Consider the following 19,821-nt stretch of genomic DNA (forward strand, 5'->3'; position numbering starts at 1 on the left):
TAACATCTTCCAACACTTCCCAAAGCACCTTATCGTAACACTAAGCTTTTCAACTTCATGCAGTGGAATTTATTCACCAGATGAGACACTGATTCAGCCTGGTGGCTGGTGATGTCGCAGTAATTCAGAAAAACAATAATCTGTAAATTAAGTCCAATCATTAAAGATAGGAATGAAACCTGAATTCCTGGTTTAAAACCAGTTCCTCTCTGGTTTTGCAGGGGTAGACAAGATCAAGGAGCCTTCCCCTCTGCATGTACCCAGGATCAACTTTATACCTTCCGTTACTGAAGGATGGGCAGAGTATTTCTCTCAAACAGCTCCTGCAAGCTGGCTGCAATTGCAGAACAGAGCCTGTTGCATTTTCCTTGTCTTTGCTCCCTTCTCACTTCAGCAATATTGAGATACGGTGGTATGCACCATCATTAATGCATACTAGTGCCTCATAGGTCCTTTCTAGCTCTGAATAAACTAAAAGATTCCAACACACTCAATTTGCACTGATGGGCTCTGAACCAAAATAAAGGACAGGGAGCTAGGACCATTTGATTGCTTCCAGAAAACTTCCCATGCTAATTCCAGCAGAGCCTACAATGGTTCTGTCACATGGCTGAAACTGATGTGATGACACAGTAGCCTCTGTCTTTGCCAGAAGCTGTGCCAAAAGGGGATTAACAAGGAAGAGGAAAACATCTGTCAGGGATGATTTTATCTTCAGCAGCAGTCTTCGGGGGGTGTTTTTTCATCCAAGGAATATCTGTGTAATCTAATGAATTCCGTGGTGGTCAGTAGAGCTCTGCTTGCAGCAGAATTCGCAGATAAGGAGAGTCACTTGAAAATCAAGGCAGCAGAGAGACCTTAACTGCATGTGCTTCTGTATCTAATACACAGTTACCACTTATAAACCTCATGTGAGGATCTATGTCTGGCAGCTTCCGTATGCCCTCAAGTTGTACTGCCTTCAATCTACTGTATCAGTAAAATGACATCAGTGCCCTGCTGTGAATGTAGCATAGTACTAACATATCAATAGTTATTCCCACATGAGGCAGCAAATAAACTAAAAACATTTTTTTATGATGTTGCTGCAGCTGTTAGTCACTGGAGTACTTGTAAAATCTGCGCCTGGCACAGGACTCAATGTAGCCTTTCTGGAAGGGGATACAGTGGCCAAAGATTACTGAAATCTCCAGTGCTTAGCACCAGCTGTAGGAGAAACCTGTAAAAATAATACTGGGAGCAATAACCCCAATTATCCTAAAAAGCTCTTTCTCCTTTTGCTCAGAGGTGAGTGTCTGCCAGAATACCCTGTATTTTCCTCTAGATATTTCTGCTGCATGAAGAGAGGAAGAGACAGGCTTCTCCTTACATAAGCTGCCAAACCATTTATACAGTCTCTGCTACCATCTTTGCTGCTGCCAGCTACCTAAGAGCTCTCAGATGATTCAAGATACATAACAATAGCAGGCAGAGTTATCAGAAGTCCCAAAACCGCCTTGCTTGTCCTGCCTCTACCAGCAAGGAGGGAAAAAGGAGAGGGAAAGGGAGAACAAATATCTTTCCACTGCAGGAAAGACAATGACATTATTTGGGGTGGGAAAAAAGGGGTGGAGGGGGGAGGAGGGGGTGATAATATTGACTGTGATCAGGAAAACTGTGCCTTTGTGATTCTACTTTCTACTTCACCAGCAAAAGGTGTAGGCCCTTTATTACTGAAGAGAAGCTCTGTTATTGAAAGCTGGGTATTGTAATAATAAGAATAAATGAGGTCTCACAGTGGCCTCAGAAAGACCCCCCCAGGCACTTCAAAATGACATAAAAATGAAGTGGTACTTCCCCAGAGGAGTGTGATGAAACTTCAAATACAAATACATTTAAATCAGCAGAGAAAATACAGATTCTTCTGCACAGGCTTTGTGGGCACTGCATCTGATTACAGAATCATAGAACAGTTTGGGTTGGAAAGGACCTTAAAGATACCAAGTTCCAACTCCCCCGCCACAGGCAGGGACACCTTCCATGAGCCCAGGTTGCTCAAAGCCCCATCCAACCTGGCCTTGAACACTTCCAGGGAGGGGGCGCCCATACCTTCTCTGGGCAACCTGTTCCAGTGTCTCACCAGCCTCACGGTAAAGAATTTTTTCCTAACATTTAATCTAAATCTACACTCTTTCAGTTTAAAACTGTTACCCCTCATCCTATCACTACACTCACTGCCTGATAAAGAGTCCCTCCCCATCTTTCCTGTAGGCCCCCTTTAGGTACCGGAAGGCTGCTATAAGGTCTCCCTGGAGCCTTCTCTTCTCCAGGCTGAACAACCCCAACTCTCTCATAGGAGAGGTGCTCCAGCCCTCTGATCATCTTGGTGTGCCTCCTCTGGACTCACTCCAACAGGTCCTTTTTATGTTGGGGGCCCCAGAGTTGAACACAGTACAGCAGGTGGGGTCTCATGAGAGCCGAGTAGAGGTACAATCACCTTCTTCAAACCTGCTGGTTATGCTTCTTTTGATATAGCCCAGGATGCAGCTGGCTTTCTGGGCTGCTAGTGCACATTGCTGGCTCATATTCCATTTTTCATCCACTAATAAACCCAAGTTCTTCTCCTCAGGGCTGCTCTCAATCCACTCATCACCCAGCCTGTACTTGTGCTTGGGATTGCCCCGACCCATGTGCGGGACCTTGCACTTGGCCTCATTGAACTTCATGAGGTTCACACGGGCCCACCTCTCAAGCCTGTCAAGGTCCCTCTGGATGGCATCCCTTCCCTCCAGCATGTTGACCACACCACACAGCTTGGTGTCATCAGCAAACTTGCTGAGGGTGCACTCAATCCCACTGTCCATGTCGCTGACAAAGATGATAAACAGCGCCGGTCTCCATACCAACCTCTGAGGAACACCACTCGTCGCTGGTCTCCACTTGGGCATTGAGCCATTGACCGCAACTCTTTCAGTGCGGCCATCCAGCCAATTCCATAGCCACCCAGTGGTCCACCCATCAAATCCATGTCTCTCCAATTTAGAGACAAGGATGTTGTGCAGGACAGTGTCAAATGCTTTGCACAAGTCCAGGTAGATGATGTCCGTTGCTCTTCCCTTATCCACCAACATTGTAACCCCGTCGTAGAAGGCCACCAAATTTGTCAGGCACAATTTGCCCTTAGTGAAGCCATGTTGGCTGTCACCAATCACCTCCTTAGTTTACACGTGCCCTAGCACAGTTTCCAGGAGAATCCACTCCGTGATCTTGCCAGGCACAGAGGTGAGACTGACTGGCCTGTAGTTCCCTGGGTCTTCCTTTTTTCCCCTGTTTAAAAGTCTCTGCCTTTCCCTTCTGCGACTTGGGCAGTATGGCTGGAGCACTTGCTGGTGAGGACTGAGGCAAAAAAGTTGTTGAGTACCTCAGCTTTCTCCATATCCCAGGTAACCAAGTCTCCTGTTTCCTTCGAGAGGGCCCACATTTTCCCTAGTCTTCCTTTTATCACCAACATACCTACAGAAGCTTTTCTTGTTGCCCCTGACATCCCTGGCCAGATTTAATTCTATCAGGGTTTTAGCTTTCCTAACCTGATCCCTGGCTGCTTGTACAATTTCTCTGTATTCCTCCCAGGCTACCTGTACTTGCTTCCACCCTCTGTAGGCTTCCTTTCTGTGTTTGCGTTTGACCAGGAGCTCCTTGTTCATCCATGCAGGCCTCCTGGCATTTTTGCCTGACTTCCTCTTTGTTGGGATGTATTGCTCCTGAGCTTGGAGGAGGTGATCTCTGAATATTAACCAGCTTTCTTGGACTTCCTCTTCCCTCCAGGGCTGTATCCCATGGTATTCTACCAAGCAAACCCCTGAAGAGGCCAAAGTCTGCTCTCCTGAAGTCCAGAGTAGCGAGCTTGCTGTGCACCCTCCTCGCTGCTCTAAGGATCTTGAACTCCACCATTTCATGGTCACTGCAGCCAAGGCTGTCCTTGAGCTTCACATTCCCCACCAGCCCCTCCTTGTTGGTGAGATCAAGGTCCAGCATAGCACCTCTCCTCATTGGCTCCTCCATCGCTTGGAGAAGGAAGTTGTCATCAACACATTCCAGGAACGTCCTGCATTGCTTATGCCCTGCTGTGCTGTCCCTCCAACAGATATCGGAGTGGTTGAAGTCACCCATGAGGAGCCGGGCTTGTGAACATGAGGCTGCTCCTATGTGGGCCTCATCTGCTCAGTGTTCCTGGTTGGGTGGCCTGTAGCAGACCCCTACTATAATGTCACCTGTCCCTGCCCTCCCTTTAATCGTGACCCATAGGCTCTTGGCTGGCTCCTCATCCATCCCCAGGCAGAGCTCCATGCACTCCAGCTGCTCACTGACATAGAGGGTGGCACTCCGTCCTCATCTCCCCTGCCTGTCCTTCCTGAAGAGCCTGTATCCTTCCATGCCAACACTCCAGTCATAAGAGCCATCCCACCACGTCTCTGTGATGCCAATAAGACCATAGCCCTGCAAGCACGCACAAACCTCTAACTCCTCCTGTTTATTCCCCATGCTACGTGCATTTGCACAGAGGCGTTTAAGTTGGGCCCCGATGAAGCTGATTTACTGGCTGGAGTACCTTTGTGCTGCTCTTCAGGTGCTCTCCTGCTGACTTATGATCCCTCTCCAGACTCTGGGCATCTATTGCTGGCACTGGCATCAAACTGGTAGGAGTGAGATGGATTGAGGTTCCCCTCCCCCAGCCACTTTAGTTTATGTGGCAGTCATAATTAATATTCATTTTGATGATATATGAATAATGATAAAATAATTAACTTTCATCAACATCTACACCTGTTCATCAAATTGGCAAATAGTTGCATAGGTTTACTTCTCATGCAGAGCTTACTTTTTGCACACAAGATCTATTGTCACTAATCGCTTGTCTACTTTTTCTTCAGCCACACCCAAACTTACTTCAGACTCTAGATGGTGAGTTTTTGAGGAGCGGGGACTCGCAAAATTGAAGACAGCAAGAAGCTTAGCTCCACAAAGCTGCCAAGCAGTCTAGCTATCAGCCCCTTCTGATGACAGTCAGTCAAAACTACAGTATTGCTAGCCCATAGAATGAACAGCAAAAATGGCGGCTAGAGCCCTGCTAGGATCTCTACATGTTCACATACTACTAGAATGTGAAATGGAGTAACCAGCCCTGGGGAAACACATGCCAGCTGCAGTAGTGCTGGCTGGTGTGATATACCTACTATTGCTATGCCCGGCTCCCACAGGTGTAAAGGGCAAAGTTTCTGCTGATTTAGGAGCTACAGTATCAAACACAAGCCCAATAAGTAAGCCTCTAATGGCAAACAAACTGCACTGCCAAATTACTATAAAAAAATGTTGCTTGTATTTATGGAAATAATGAACAAGGTCTCCTGTGACCATAGGCACTAGAGAAGCTAGTACCTCACAGCTCTGTGTTCTATGTCCCTTATCTCTTTCCAGTGCAAAATTCATTCAGGAAACTCCTCATGCAAGGGTCTCGTGTTACTTAGTGCTCCCACAAGAACCCAAATTCCTTCCCACTAGAACATAAGGGAATATTCCTGCCTCCTTCTCATAAGCCCTATCGATTTTAGATTTGTAAAAGACAGCAGATGCAAATTGGCTAACTGAATACTGTCAAGCAAAATAGACAAGGGCTGTGCATTCCCTGCCTTTCCTCTCAAAAACACTGAAAAGGCCTCTCTATCCTCTACCCACCATTTCACAAATCTTGCCAAAAGTTATTACCTCTGACAATACTGTTGTCAAATTTTACTGAAATTAGCCGGTGGGATGAAAAATTGCTGCAAGATGACAGCTATACGAATGGGCAAACAGATTGACAGATAAACTGTCAACGTGAGCCTCTTTTCCTTAGGGAACTAGTTTAGTAATAAGCATCAATATGACATGAGGATATTTGATATTCGTATCCCTGAATCTAGCCTTTCATTACATATTTTCCCTATCAAGAAAATGAGAAAGATAGAAGAAATACCTTAACGTTCTCCTCTGTTATGTACTTCTCAGCTTTGTCCACAGCATTCTGGCGGATCCGGTGAAGAAATGCCTGCAGAGATAAAAAAAGATTATGTTCAAATGGCTTGATACAGTTTGATTTCAGTCTCTTATATCCTCTAGGTTCCCATCAACACAGTGCGGCTGATTACCTTTAAGACTGAAAGAATGTAAACATTTACCAAATCACTACCACAGTTCTTAGACTCAGGACTGCATTCAGGGCAACATAAAAGACATTTCCTACAATGTTGTTGGGCTTTGCCTGGCACTGTCTTCCCTCTGTTGAAACTTTTAGACTTAATTATCTGTTACTACCAATAGACTACAGCGAGGGTCTGTTTGTTTTTTCTTTGAAGGCTTCCCCTCTCTCTAAGATGCAGCTGTTTTGACTTCAGGAAGCAGCATGCCTGACGCACATCAAGATGTATGTCAGCAAAAAGGACTGCAAAGAATGACAAAAGGACATTCATGTTGCTGGAGCTGAGGCATGTCAGAGCTATGAGCTAGGGTTATGGACAAGTTCAACAGACTCAATACATGGGGAAGGGAAAAGGAAATTGCCAGACAGCGCCTGGGACACATTATCCTGTTCACTGTATTTCATTTGGTTAAAAACAGACAAAACAATGCTGGAACTTTTCACTTAGGCCAGGTTTCCCCTTCCCTCAGCTCTGCACAACTTTGGCTTTAACAGGCAAATCAATAAAAAGCTCCAGGCCGGATACAAATGGACAGTGATCTGAATATCAGCCTTCAAAGTATAACTCTGACTACTGGAAGTCAGGACCTACTTGCATTTGCACTGAACATACCCACAACATACTTGATTCAGTGGGAAGGGTTTAGCAAAGCACACTCTATGGAATTCCTACCTCAAGTCGTCACTGTTTTAGCAACTATTGGTTAAAGGGCATTTCTGAACCGAGAACAGGGAATTTTGCCTTCCACAGGCATCAGCAGAGAGATGCAAATACCCACAGGTGAGACTTCAGAGAAGCCAGTGAGGACAGAATCTGCTGTGATAAACTACATGACCCATGAACAGAAGGGTAGAGGGCTTTCCTCTCTGTTCTTGTTAGTGGTTTCTAACTTGCCTCCCACACAAAGGAGTGAGCCCTGGGGAGTGCTCTGAACAAGGAAGAAAGAAACTTCTTACCCACCTGAGACAGAGAGGGGAAGCAGGTCATTTCTTTGTATTTATGGTACAAAGCAGCTTTGTTACAGCTTGAAAATAAAAGGCTTTTAGAAGTTGAACTATTCCTGAGCAATGCCCATGTCAGCTGATGCACACTCAGCTTTTTCTTTTTTCCTTTTGCCTGTTGGGATTGGCAGCAGCTTACAACCTGATAAGAAGCAATGTCACTGAACCAAACTTAGAGTTTATGGAATGCCTTCACCTCTGGTATTTTGGTTGGAAGACAGTGAACATGTCCCTCTGTCTGACTTCCAGCACTAAAAGCGGCAAATCTCTGTTTCTGCTTAGCCATGGCTTTCTGTCACTTGTCAGTCATTAACACTTTACAAGACAGACACCAATAAAAAAAAAGATTGATTAATGAAGCACACAGACCCTACATTTGTTTTCAGTCCTGGATTCTCAACCTGCTTTTGAACAAATTTCAAGGACTATAACCACATTGCTTTTCTTGTATTGCTAAACAGAAAGGAGATCCTGGCTAGATTCCAGCTAGATACGGAGAGCTTGGAGCATGTTGTATGGACTGAGAATTTGAAGAACAGATTCCTGCATTAAAGGGACAGGACATGTGTGACAGTGGTAGGAAAGGCATTTTATAAGAACCAACCAGTCCACATTGCCAATCATCTGGCCAGGAACTACTCCAATGTTAATGTACTGCCCAGCACCTTGGCAACAGTCGGGGAACTGTCTCAGATGAAGTGTTCAGCATGATGACTAATGGCAGGAAGATTGACAGGAATAGCTGTTGCCCTCCCACTTCAGTGTTGGGTGTGATATCTGAGCATTAACAATCAGGCATCTGATTTATATGAGGTAGTACATCATATTAAAGTCACTCATTCTCAAAAGATAAGCCAGGCAGAGACTTTTCCTTGCTTTAATCACATCTCTGTTTGGAGACAACAAATCCACTTGGAATGATTAATTAATCTACACAATTAGCAGCTCCACTGGTGACTAATAGTTACCTGCATATTAGTCCCAGTATGGTGGGTCTAATAATAGAAAGCTGGTAAACAGAAGTGCCAATCACTTTAGCTGTTACAGGCTAGTCAATAAAAAAAGCAGTCTGTGTTAATCTAAAAAACAGCTTTTCTGTGACGCTTGTCTGAAAAGATCGTTTAATGTGAGTGTGAGAAAGGGAGAAAAGGAGAGAGAAAAATCAAACAAAAAATGAGAAAGGCATACAAGCAGGGAGAGAGTAGAAACAATGAAAGACACAAGAAGGGAAGAGGCAGTCAACTTCGTAGATAGTTTGCCGAATCTCCTACATCGCCTCTGATTTGTCTTGATGTGCATGAACAGCAGTCACTCCACTAATAATAAAACAAGACAGTTAAAAGAGATTTTGGTCCTAGAAGTTTAGTAGTCTACTTTCCAAAATGCAATCCCCCCTGCCAAAATCACAACTTAGTGGATGCAGAACTAGTTGTTCCCCAGTTGTCCATACCTTCTCATGTGCAAACAGAATCTCTTGCAACAGTCATTCAAATTGAAAAGCATGATAAACACAAGATATTAAAACAGCAGCTCATAAAGCTAATGTTGCATACCCTGTTCACATGACAACACCACTTTCCTTCCAAATCACTTCTAGCTTGGAAAAAGCAGCCCTTTTCACAGCAATGTTTGGACATTCAGGTCAGTGTTTTCCAAACTTCTCAAGTGATTTTTCTGTGCTACCGGTTTTACTAGGCTCTAAGCATATCTGTATCAACACCATCCCTCTATTCATTCACCTGGTGACACAGACTCTAAGACCCACTACACAAGCAGTATGCAACTCTCTTTAGCAAACATAGCTATAGGTAGTGGTATGATCTTTTATTAGATCTATTGATTTATCTGGAAAATCAGAGAGGTATTTGGGCCAGGACATGACAAAGGTGATGAAAAAAGAGAGAGTGTGGTGGCAGTGAATATTATAAAACTTGCCATGCCCACATTTTATTTATACTCCAAAACATATTGTTATTAAAGAGGAAGTAGTTGAAAGGGTAAAGGCTTTTCTGGCCACCTAAAAAGTTCCTGAGGCAAATGCTTAATCTGGCTGCTCCAAACTCTTCACACTCTACACAACTCATATATTAATTCAAGGGCTCCAGTCCTTGACATTTTCCATGAGGAACTTTCAGGGAACACTCAGTATAACCCTCTTCATCCACAACACTTTTGATCTCTGCAAAAATGAACTCACTATCATCCAGGGATATATGGAAGCATAGGGGTCAGCTTTCTTGGGAGCTCTTGAAAAACACTCCTAAGACTTAGGGACTCTGAAAATTATTCCTAGGACACAACAGGATGATCACAGTCACCTCTCAGCCGCAAACAAAAGTGGAACTCTCTACTGTGGTGTGCTGTTTGTTTCCTACACTTACAAACTATCAACTACTCAGGGAAGGAGAGCAGCTTATGATACACACTATACTGAAACATCAAACATCAGATCAGTGAGACACTGTTGAAGAGCTAGAAAGAGATGAACAGGCAACAAAAGTAGACTCTGCTCCCTTCTACCTGCTTGTTGTACGCTGGTCAGGACTCATATAAGGTTAAAAATTTAATGAAAAACAGAGATAAGAAAACGGCAGATAACATGACATCTTCTTATGCCCACAGATGCTGCATTTGCTCTCTTGCCATTTGTAGTGTTCTGCAGTGCTCACACTGGGACAGGTCTCTGAGCAAGCCAAGCTGTATGGTGGACTACTGCTTGCACAATAGAACTCGGGAGAAGGACTGGTAGGGCCCATAGGTCCAGAACAAAAACAGGTCACGGCACAATGTAGGGGAAAAATGGGAAACCAGGCTGATAAATTTTCATTCTCCTGATAAAGGTCTGTGAAGGTCTCATCTTCCATGCACATGCGCTAATCATTAGGAGAACAGCCCACAGAGGATTTGTTTTTGTTTAAAATTCTGCTGCTGCATCAACGTAACATTTATTTGTGCACTGTGACTTGTTGCCCTAGAGGTCTGCCACTTCCAAACTCAGCAGGCCATGTCTGATGCTCCTCATGTCATGCATAAACACAGTTTATAGTTTGTCTTACAGTACAAATGCCTTGCAGGATGCAAGCAAATCTATGACAAATTAGAATGAGCAAAGTGAAATGCCTCCTTTCTGCACCATGTCATGTTGGGTAAGTTCCTTCCAATAAATACTAACACAAACACATTAGAAATCTAGAATGTAATTTAGGTATAAAAGTTCATTTCAGTAAATAAGTACTTTTTAAAGGTGTTTTGTTCTTCAGTTCACTATCCTTACAACCTACTGTTGCAATGAAACCTTGTTGCTTTGAGTGTCTTTGCTGCACCTCTGAACCACAAAAGCACAAAGCATACTTTAAGGACAGCATCTGTTAATTGTGAGTTGTTCTCACATGAAACAGGCTGAAGAAACTGGGACTTCTCTCAAACGCTTTTCAAATGGCCCTTGTTGAACTTTGACTTGTAGCCTTAACTTCATTAGGGAAAATTAGTGTTTACCACCTTCTATGTAGCATAAGTAGCATATGGCAAATACTAGGGACGAGGCAGTGATAGTTTGCTCATGTCCCTTCTCAAAATTCATGTCTAAGGCAGATACTTCCTCAAATGTTCAGAAATAGCAAGAGATTTCTGATTAAACAGCAAGGCAGGCAAACTGTGCATAACCCTGAGGGAAACGAAAGGGAGAACAGAAACAGACAAACAATGAGGCAACTGGCTACCATATCCAGAAGGAGCAGTATCTGAAAGCACAATCCTGTGAAACCCATTTTCTGAACAGGTGACTGGAATTTCATATTGCTCTTAAGAGACAAGTGAGACAATTTTGTTAAACTCATCAGTGATCAGGACTGATTCAGAACAACATAGGGATCTAGATAAGCTTAATATTTTCAGTGTTAAAATAAATATATTTCTTTACACTTGTGCAATCAAGTTGTTTAAAGCTTCTTGCAAGTACAGACATTTTGATTCCAAGAAAATGTGCTCACAGTGAAAAAAATGAAGCGGTGGCACGGACAATGATTTTTATCATTTGACCATCACTAGCATCTTCACCTTGCAACTACAGCATACAGGCTATGCAGTAATCTGTCTCTGACAATACAGAGTGAAACTTGTCATAAAGATTTGAACAAGAACTTGCAAGTGTAATTTTTTTTTTCCAGCAGTTGAATAAGTGTTGCCACTAAATGTGGCTGTTAGATAAGCCTTTGCCTCCATTGCAGTACAAGCAAGATACCAAAAAACTCCATTGTCTTTAGCAAAGCGGCTTGAGAGTCCTGTGGGAACATGGCTCTACTGAAATAGTCTGATGATTTAAAATGAATGTTTGCTAAAGTATGGGTTTTAAGAGCAGGTGCATCCTTGCTCATGTTACTCAATTGTTAGCTTTGAAGCTTGTCATCCTGATCGTGTTCTTTTGCTTTCTATCAGATACACAGTTTATAAGCTAAAGCTTTACACAAATGACAGGAAACATAAATATCCTGCATCCTACATGTGAACTGCAGTTCTCACCTGCACTGAAGTCTGAAAGACAATGCAATAAATAATCTCAAAATAACGTAACAATGACTGCACAGGGCTATTTATACAAAATAAATCCCATCACAACATTTTTTTTTCCTCTTCATAACAACTAAGTGTGCATTTCTATGGAAAACTAAGGCTTTCAGCATTTCCCTTTAAGCATGTTGTAAATGCCTGAATGCAGATCTTTCACTGAATGCTAGCACAGCTTTGGGTTACCAACCAACTGGGAATCAAGTCACTTCAATCGGAGGTGAACCTATTTCAGTTCTGTTGTTCCCAGAGTGGCGTGCGGTACTGTGCACTGTTAACCAAGATCTACTGACTTCCATCCTAGAGACAGCTGTATTTTAAAGACAGATGAAGTCATTCTTGTGTAAATTCAGACAACTGGGTTTCAAACACTCCTACCTTTCTGGCCAAAAGCCAGCATATACATGTACAATACTGGGCCTGATTCAGGTTTTTCAGTTGTGCAATTTCAGTTAAAATATTGGAAATCAGAAGCAACTCCTTTGACATCACTAGCATTACACATGTAAAATGGAGCAAGATTGAAGCAATTCTACTATTTTTAAAGAGTATATTACTGTACCTCTTACATTGTAAACTGGCAATCCCATATTCACTCATTGCTCAATTACTAACTGCTATATTAAGACTTCTACAAAAACATATTTTAAATTATCAGTGTCTGGTAAAGGAAGAAAGAACTTAAGCATCAGATGAGAGCATTATACTGAAATTCCTGCACAGAGTATTTTACCTATGAAGAATATTTTTCTCTAGATCCTCTTAAACAATAAAGAGCCACAGCTGTGAGACAGAGCAACTCTGCACAAAGTAGCTCAGATCTACAGCCAAATTAATTCATCAGCAAACAGCTGAACAGGGACTTGCCTTGTAGGCAGAGGTGTTTAGTAAGAGGAAACAGCATCAGACATATCTTTTATTGCCCTAATTTCAGGCTTCCTGTGTATCAAATTGGCTTTAAAGCCTCACAAAGCTTATTGGTACATATTTATCTTTTTATATATCCTCTGAAGAGGAACTAAACTATTAGCTAACCAAGATGATTTGAGAAAAAAAAAAAAAAAGAAGTCATGTACATTACGGAATATCAAACACATTCTCTGCAAAGAGTTCAGGCAGTCTGAGCTGAGCTGTAAGCTTGCATCATTGCCTACTGCTAAGCAGAAGGTCAAATAGACTGTACAGTACAGTTTTTAAAATTACATGTCTTTTCCAAAGGTTACAGCCCTTGCATAATCTTAGGCTATGTTAGACATTAAATGAGGTGAATTACTTGTACTGATCACCTATGCTCTATGATACTCATTTCACTATTTTTGCAAGGAAACATGAAGATCTCTGTCTTCAGAACTATTACTCCGATATCCCTGGGGACAATGTCTTTCTTGCTTATATACCCCAACTCCACCCCCCACAACCACACTTCCTTAAGATTTTTTTTTTCATTCCAGTGTTGTCATTGAGAATAACAATCCTTTCACACACACAAAAGCATGGATGTTACAGCATGAATCATCTCTTCCCACAGAAGACTGCATGACCATTTGCAAAAAAAGTAGACTCCATCTCAGGTGAAACAGCAGAGACCATCAGAAAACAAATGCAGCTTCAGTTGCAAAATCCAGATGTATCACAGGGGAAAGATCTTTTTATCTGAAGCATGAAATCAACAGGGTTTTTTTATAATTGTATAGATATATAAGCAATAAATACATCTATACATATTACAAAACCTCCACTGATACTTACAATTTAATAATCATTAACTAAGCACTGATCATGGCAATCTGAAACCTCTTCCCTGTTTCTTAGTGTGACATATGGTGAATCCTGATAAATACCAAATGAAATACGGGGAAGCATTCAGAAACTCAGCTGTTTAAAATTATGTAAGTGTATGTATGAATAAAATGCTTGAATAAATAAATGATTATTTCTTTACACACCACCCAAGAGAAATAGCCACTGCTTATGTAAGCTATGTGCCTGAGATATTTCCAAAAATCAAACTGATTTGTCCTTAACCAATCCTGCATTTTAAGGCTCATGCAGTCATGACCACGCTTGACCGATTTATCTTACATCTGCCTTGCCATTGAGTGTTATACTGTCTATAACATCAAAGTTAATGAAAAACAGTTGCAAAATACTGCCATTGCATAGCACTGGGATTTTCAATGGTGCTGGAGAGAGTCAGACATTCCAATTGCTTTTTACTTACTTTGACTCCCTTGCCATGGGTCCACCACAAAATCGCTTCTGTCAACAAATCACTGTGGCTAGGATTCACCTCATCTAATTGCACCCACCTAAAAGTTGGAGCGTACCCTAAGTTAGTGATACAGGTTCCCTCTACAACAGAAAGCAATGGGCAGGCAACTTCAGAGGATGAGTCACTGCACTCGAGGACTGATGTTTAAGAAGAAAGGCTGAACTACCCTCTAGAAATGCCTTTCTCTTTCCATCAGGAGAGAGCCTGGGTGACAAGTTTAGATTAGACCACCCTCCCTGCCTGTACCAGTTTCACAGCTTCTGCAAATACAAAGTTCCAGGGCAGTAACTGTTACTGAATCATTTCCAAAAGTGAACCAGTGACTGTGTCTCTCAGCATGGATGCTACGAACATGGGGGCACTGCAAGTTGACACATGCAAAATAAATGTGCACAGACATTCTCAGCACGGTAGTATTCTGGGACTCATCATGAATGAATTGATCTAACAACACTTCCCAGAAAAAGTAATTAACAAAGAAAGCTCCAAAAAGATCCTGGACTATATCTGTATTTTCAGGGCTCTGATTTACTCTGGAATTCTGCAACAACAAAAAAATGTCAGACCAAATTCATTCATGCATTGACTGATGAAGGAAGGTGAAACCAAAGGGAAGTGAGAGTGAAATATTTTGCAGTGTTTCTCACTCCAAAGAGAGATCCCTTTCTTAAGGAGGGTTTGTTTTCATTTGAATTACAAAAAACTTTTTGTGAAGTCAAAGAGAGGCTGGTGCTGCAGAGGGGTCCATTGTCTCTTCTCTACCATTGCCCTGACCCCTCTGCTATCCCCTCCTCCCCTCAGTCACTAATATTTGCATCCTCAGGCAGGTCAGAAGATCCCAATTCATTTCAAGGCCCAACAAAAGCTACATTTTCCAACTTTGAAATCCTTCAGGACTCATTTCTACTAACTTCTTCGTATCTCCCATACCCTGTCTCTCTTGACTCCTCTTCCTGCTCTCCCTCCTCTCCAACGCTACCCTCAAATCACTTTAAATATTCTCATTATTGTAGATTTTTAAAAAACCCTCTTCTCTTTTGCAGACCCACAGCTTAAGCATGCCCCTCTGTGAATATCTATCCCTGTACAACTCCAGCCCATTTTTAGTATCAACAGAAAAATGTATTTGTTTGGATTTTTGAAGGAACTTAAGAAAGTTATATGCCTAATTCTCTCAAGACTTTGGAATATTCTCCCTTTTATTGGCCTCTTCATGTCTTTCTCCCTGTTCTACAATCATGAGATGATTTTGATCATCCTACTGCACTGTGGAACTCTTCAAAATGCTTTCAGGACATCGTTTGTTTGAATAGTGTGTTTTACCTCATTCCTCTTTTACGTAGAGAATAAATCCTGACAAGTCTGTGTCTGCTTAGTGTTTATGTTACTTTAACAGAAGTTTGCTTCAGGAGTAAGGGCCAAGTAAACAACATATAGATACTTCAGGATTTGACCCATATTACTTACATTCACTATGTCCATAATGGAGAGAAGCCTGCAGACCACAACCAGTTCTAGATTAAGTGATGCCTCCAATACTAAGATCCTATCAGTACCAGGTAATGTTAATCAGGTTTCAGGCTCTACACAGCTACTCCTTTTTCGAGAAGGAGGTAGAAGCATCAGACTGACTAGAAACATCAAGTGGTCCCCAAAAATAGTAAAGTCCAGATGTTGTATGTAATTGTAGCAAAAATTGGAACTTCTTCAATTAATATTTCAAGGTTCCAATCTAAGCTAAAGAACTTTGATATCAGAAAGATTAATCTCTCCCTTTTCTACTCCTTCTCTTTCCAGTGATGGTTTCTTAATACATTAAACAGTAAATAGACAAAACAGAAAAAACTTTAAAATTAAATCTAGTATCATTAAAGTCTATGGATTTTTTTTTACATTAGTTGCAACATAGGCTAGGACTTAACCAGTGTTATCCCCTCAGCAGGTAAGGAACATCGTGAATACATAAAAGCTGAATATGTGTAATGAGCTGATAATTTCACAGCCACAAAGTTAATAATTTTACTTCAAATGAATGGTCAGGCAAACAGAACTGCCAAAATGTGCAGAGGTGTAAATCCACATAACTTCACTGATTTGCATGTGCATAGACCCACCTGACAACCTGGCCCTTAGTCTTCCAACTGAGTTTATGTGATGATATTGAATAATAACAATTTTCAAGCTTAGACTGAATCTCTGAGCTAGACCAGTTTAGCTTACTGCCATCAGGTTCACTGACACTTGTTCTAAATTACGTTCTGAATCTACACTGGGCCCAAGTACCGTGATCTGGGGTAACCCACAAACTTGATCTACATTACAAACATGTAACAAAATCCCAGAATCCTTTTTCTCTAGGAACATTTTGTCTATGCCCAGCTGATATGTACTTACAGTTTCATAAGCCAGTTTAGCATCAGACTTTGGATCTAAATACTGAGATTGCTTCTATGGGTATTTTCTCAAGGAGATGTCTACCTGATCTCAATTCATGTGTATATAAGTACTTGGCTAACAAGCTGAACAAACAGTATTCCATGCACTGACTTACATATGATGGGTTTCTATCAGGTTGTGTATCAAATCATACTCTCAAATGCATGTAGAAAGTATAAATATTTGCGCTTGAGTCTTAAGTTTAAAAGGACCCAAGAGGGCAAGCTGACTGAACAGAATTGTACCTTCTCAACTGATAAAATTCAGAGCTACAAAAGAACCAATCAAAATTTCAAAACTAGACATTTCACCTTAGGTCCTCAGAAGTATTTCCATCAGATCCGTTCACCACTCACAGGTTTCCTATTGATCAGTCTTCATAGCTGAGACAAAATGGGAAGCACTGAAATCTGTAGGTGCCTCATCTAGAAAACTAGTATTGGAATTGGCAGCAGCTACTAGAAATCCAGGTGAAACTGTCCTGATTTCAGGCATATTGGCCATCAGGTTTCAGGCAGCAAGTAGTAATAACTGCATTTGAGAATCTCCATGCAGGTATACTAGACACAGGTGCAGTCATGGGTCAAGGGACTTAAAATCCAAAGTTATTTCTAGTTTAGGAGACTATCCTGGTATCTGCCTGTGCAGCAACTGCAGTCACCTCCTCTCAGGCTCCTTACAAGCAGCAGTGTCTGTATAGGCTCCCTGGCTGGGGCTGTAAATTCTTATGGAACTTTTCCTCCTTCATAACCAGCAACTGGGGCTCTGGTGCAGCACACAAGCGTTAGCATTCCTGGCCTTTGGAGCTTGAAATTTCCTGCTGGGAGAAATCTGCTTAAGTGCCTGTGGTGTGACAATGGGGAACGCAGCTTTCCGTGGAGGCAGTACAAACTCCACAAAAGGCTGTGACATTCTGGGATTCTCACCACTGGAGCCTAAGGAGAGCGGCTGTTTCTCTGTAGCCTGTGAAAGGTTTCCAAGAACTTCAAATGCATGGAAAAATACGTGATTTGGTGAAAAGAAGTAGAATCCCAGAAAGGGAAGGGGGGGGGGGGGGAAGAAAGAGGGAACTCTGACTGCCCCAAGCCTTTTCTGTTAAAGGCAGGATGGGCTGATGTTCATGGAATCAGTTCTCTCCCTGTCCTACCGGAGCACACCAGATAATGTGTGGTTTGTGCAGCTTGGACTGCTTTCAAGAAGCAAACAGCACGTCAAGCTCTCCCTGCTATGAATTCTCCTACATCATAAAACCAGCAGTTAGGTTATGTTTGTTTGTGAGCTAAAGGATTAACCTTCTACAGGTAAACGGAAAGGAAAATTAATCTCAAGAAGGATGCTGATCTGAATTTTTGTCTTCCCCATGCAAAGGCCACAAGGCGATGTGACACATCACCCACCCTAAAATCAATGAAAGCGAAGTTTAGTCTCCAATTTATTGTCTTTACATAAACTGCTGGTTAGGCCATGCTATATGTCTTCTGAGAAAAGAAAGTATCTGTTTAAAGAGATATCCATTTCTATATTTTGACTACATAGTAAATAATTGCCTGTGTTACAATTTGATAATTCACTAAAGAATAATGCTGTAAATATGAATGAAAGGTCTCTGATCAGACCAGCCTCTCTATAAGTACAGGGAATAAGTTTGCACAAACTACCCAGCACTTAATGCACCTTTTATACCCAAGCACTCAGGCTTTTTCACTCAACTTGGATTTTAAAAAAAAAAAAAAAAAAAAAAAAAGAACAGGGAGTTTTGTCTGGTTTCAGCTACACCATGATTTCACCTCAGGAGAGGTATTTCCAGGCAACATGGCAGGAAATATTTCAACATCTGACTAAATCTACCTAGTCAAAAAAGCTGTTACTTTAGAGTTGGGGTTTTTTTTGATTTTGTTTTTTTGAAAGAAACACATTGCATTTATACTTCCTGCTACAGAAAGAAAAGAACACAGCTTCAGAGCTGCCGCTTTGCATGTGCTTTTACCCTCAGTCAGTGCTTACACACAACCGCTGGTTATGCTTGCATGCAGAGAAAGATGGGTTACACACAGCTGCACCTTGCAAAGCTTGCCTTGATGTATTTGCAATTATTTACACACAAAAAAGAGGAAAAAAAGAAAGAGCATCTTTCACATGTTAGTTTCAAAGAGGAATTAGAAAAATTAACCTCACACACACATTTTTCATCGCTAGCCCTGAGCAGGAGCAAACAGTTTAGCTGATGAAGAGCTGCATGCTGAAAGTACAGTAGTTGATCTGAGCTAGTTTTCCTAACTGAGCCCAATCTAACAACGTCTGCACCATTTTAAAGTGTCACCATCTGAATGCAGCTGTTCATGGCGATGGCACACAGTGTTTTCCAGCCATCTTTCCTATAATGCAATAAAGTAGTAACCAAAGGCTGACTGGACAAACAGGCAGGAGAAAATCCTCAATTAATTATGAAATATGATGCCAAAATTTTAACCAAACCAGAAAACTCCCTGAAGGCAAACAATGTCATTTATGGGCCTTGCTTTTTTTTCATCTCTTTCCCAAATAGCACTACATCCCTAATCTCTACAGAGAGGCACAAGCCCATTACAGAGTGGTCTGGAGCTGACCTCTGTCCACAGAGCACCTCAGAAACATCCTCAGAGTCCTTATTCATGTCAGGGCTCCTGCCCAGTTTTACAGGCTTAAAATATTTGGGCTATTCAAAAAAGCACCAGTTTGGGGTGCCTAGCCAGACCTAAATTATTCACTGTGTCCAATACTCAACAGTAACCTGTCCCATTCCTTCTCAGACAAGTGGAAAATTATGCCATTTTGCCAGGTCAAAGAGCTAGACAAGAGCACAGTCTAAAAATATCGCCTGCCCTACTGCCCCAAGCCAGCCAAAGAGCTGGGTTTCATAGTTCCCCTTCATGTACATTTATTTTGTTGTGACAGACTAAAGAAAAGCTCCCTCTCATTGTGGCATTTCTTCTCTGCACACATGTTCTTGCAGAACACAATCATATCACACATAGTCTTAAACGCCAGCTTCCTCTGAATCAGAGCAAATAATTAGACCATTATATTTTAAACATAAAGGGGAAGTTGAGAGAGAGTGAAGCTTGCTAGCAGACCCTGAACTGAATGGCTCCAGCAAGCAGACTGCCCTCCCCAGCATTCCCATGGCCTCTGACTCGTTTTGAATGTTTGCAAGGACGTCCCAGTACTGCCTGGGTATGTATGAGGATGGACAAGGCTCTCTTAATTATAGGTTATATTAAAAGGTCATCTTCATTTGGAGCTATTTAGAACTGATGGGCCAAATGTTTTGTGCTGTGTTAGATGGGCTGTGTTG

General features: G+C 41.9%; 1 protein-coding gene across 2 annotated transcripts in view; it reads right to left on the reverse strand.

Annotated features, from left to right (window-relative positions):
* PREX1 (phosphatidylinositol-3,4,5-trisphosphate dependent Rac exchange factor 1) overlaps window positions 1-19,821 on the reverse strand; it is a 175,914-nt gene that overhangs the window by 99,920 nt on the left and 56,173 nt on the right. For both annotated transcript variants that reach the window (XM_075018909.1, XM_075018903.1), the window contains exon 2: window positions 5,993-6,064. In XM_075018909.1, coding sequence (XP_074875010.1) covers window positions 5,993-6,064 — 72 coding nt within the window. The remainder of the gene's footprint in view (window positions 1-5,992; window positions 6,065-19,821) is intronic.

This window comes from Buteo buteo, chromosome 2 (genome assembly GCF_964188355.1).
Source record: "Buteo buteo chromosome 2, bButBut1.hap1.1, whole genome shotgun sequence".
Lineage (NCBI taxonomy): Eukaryota > Metazoa > Chordata > Aves > Accipitriformes > Accipitridae > Buteo > Buteo buteo.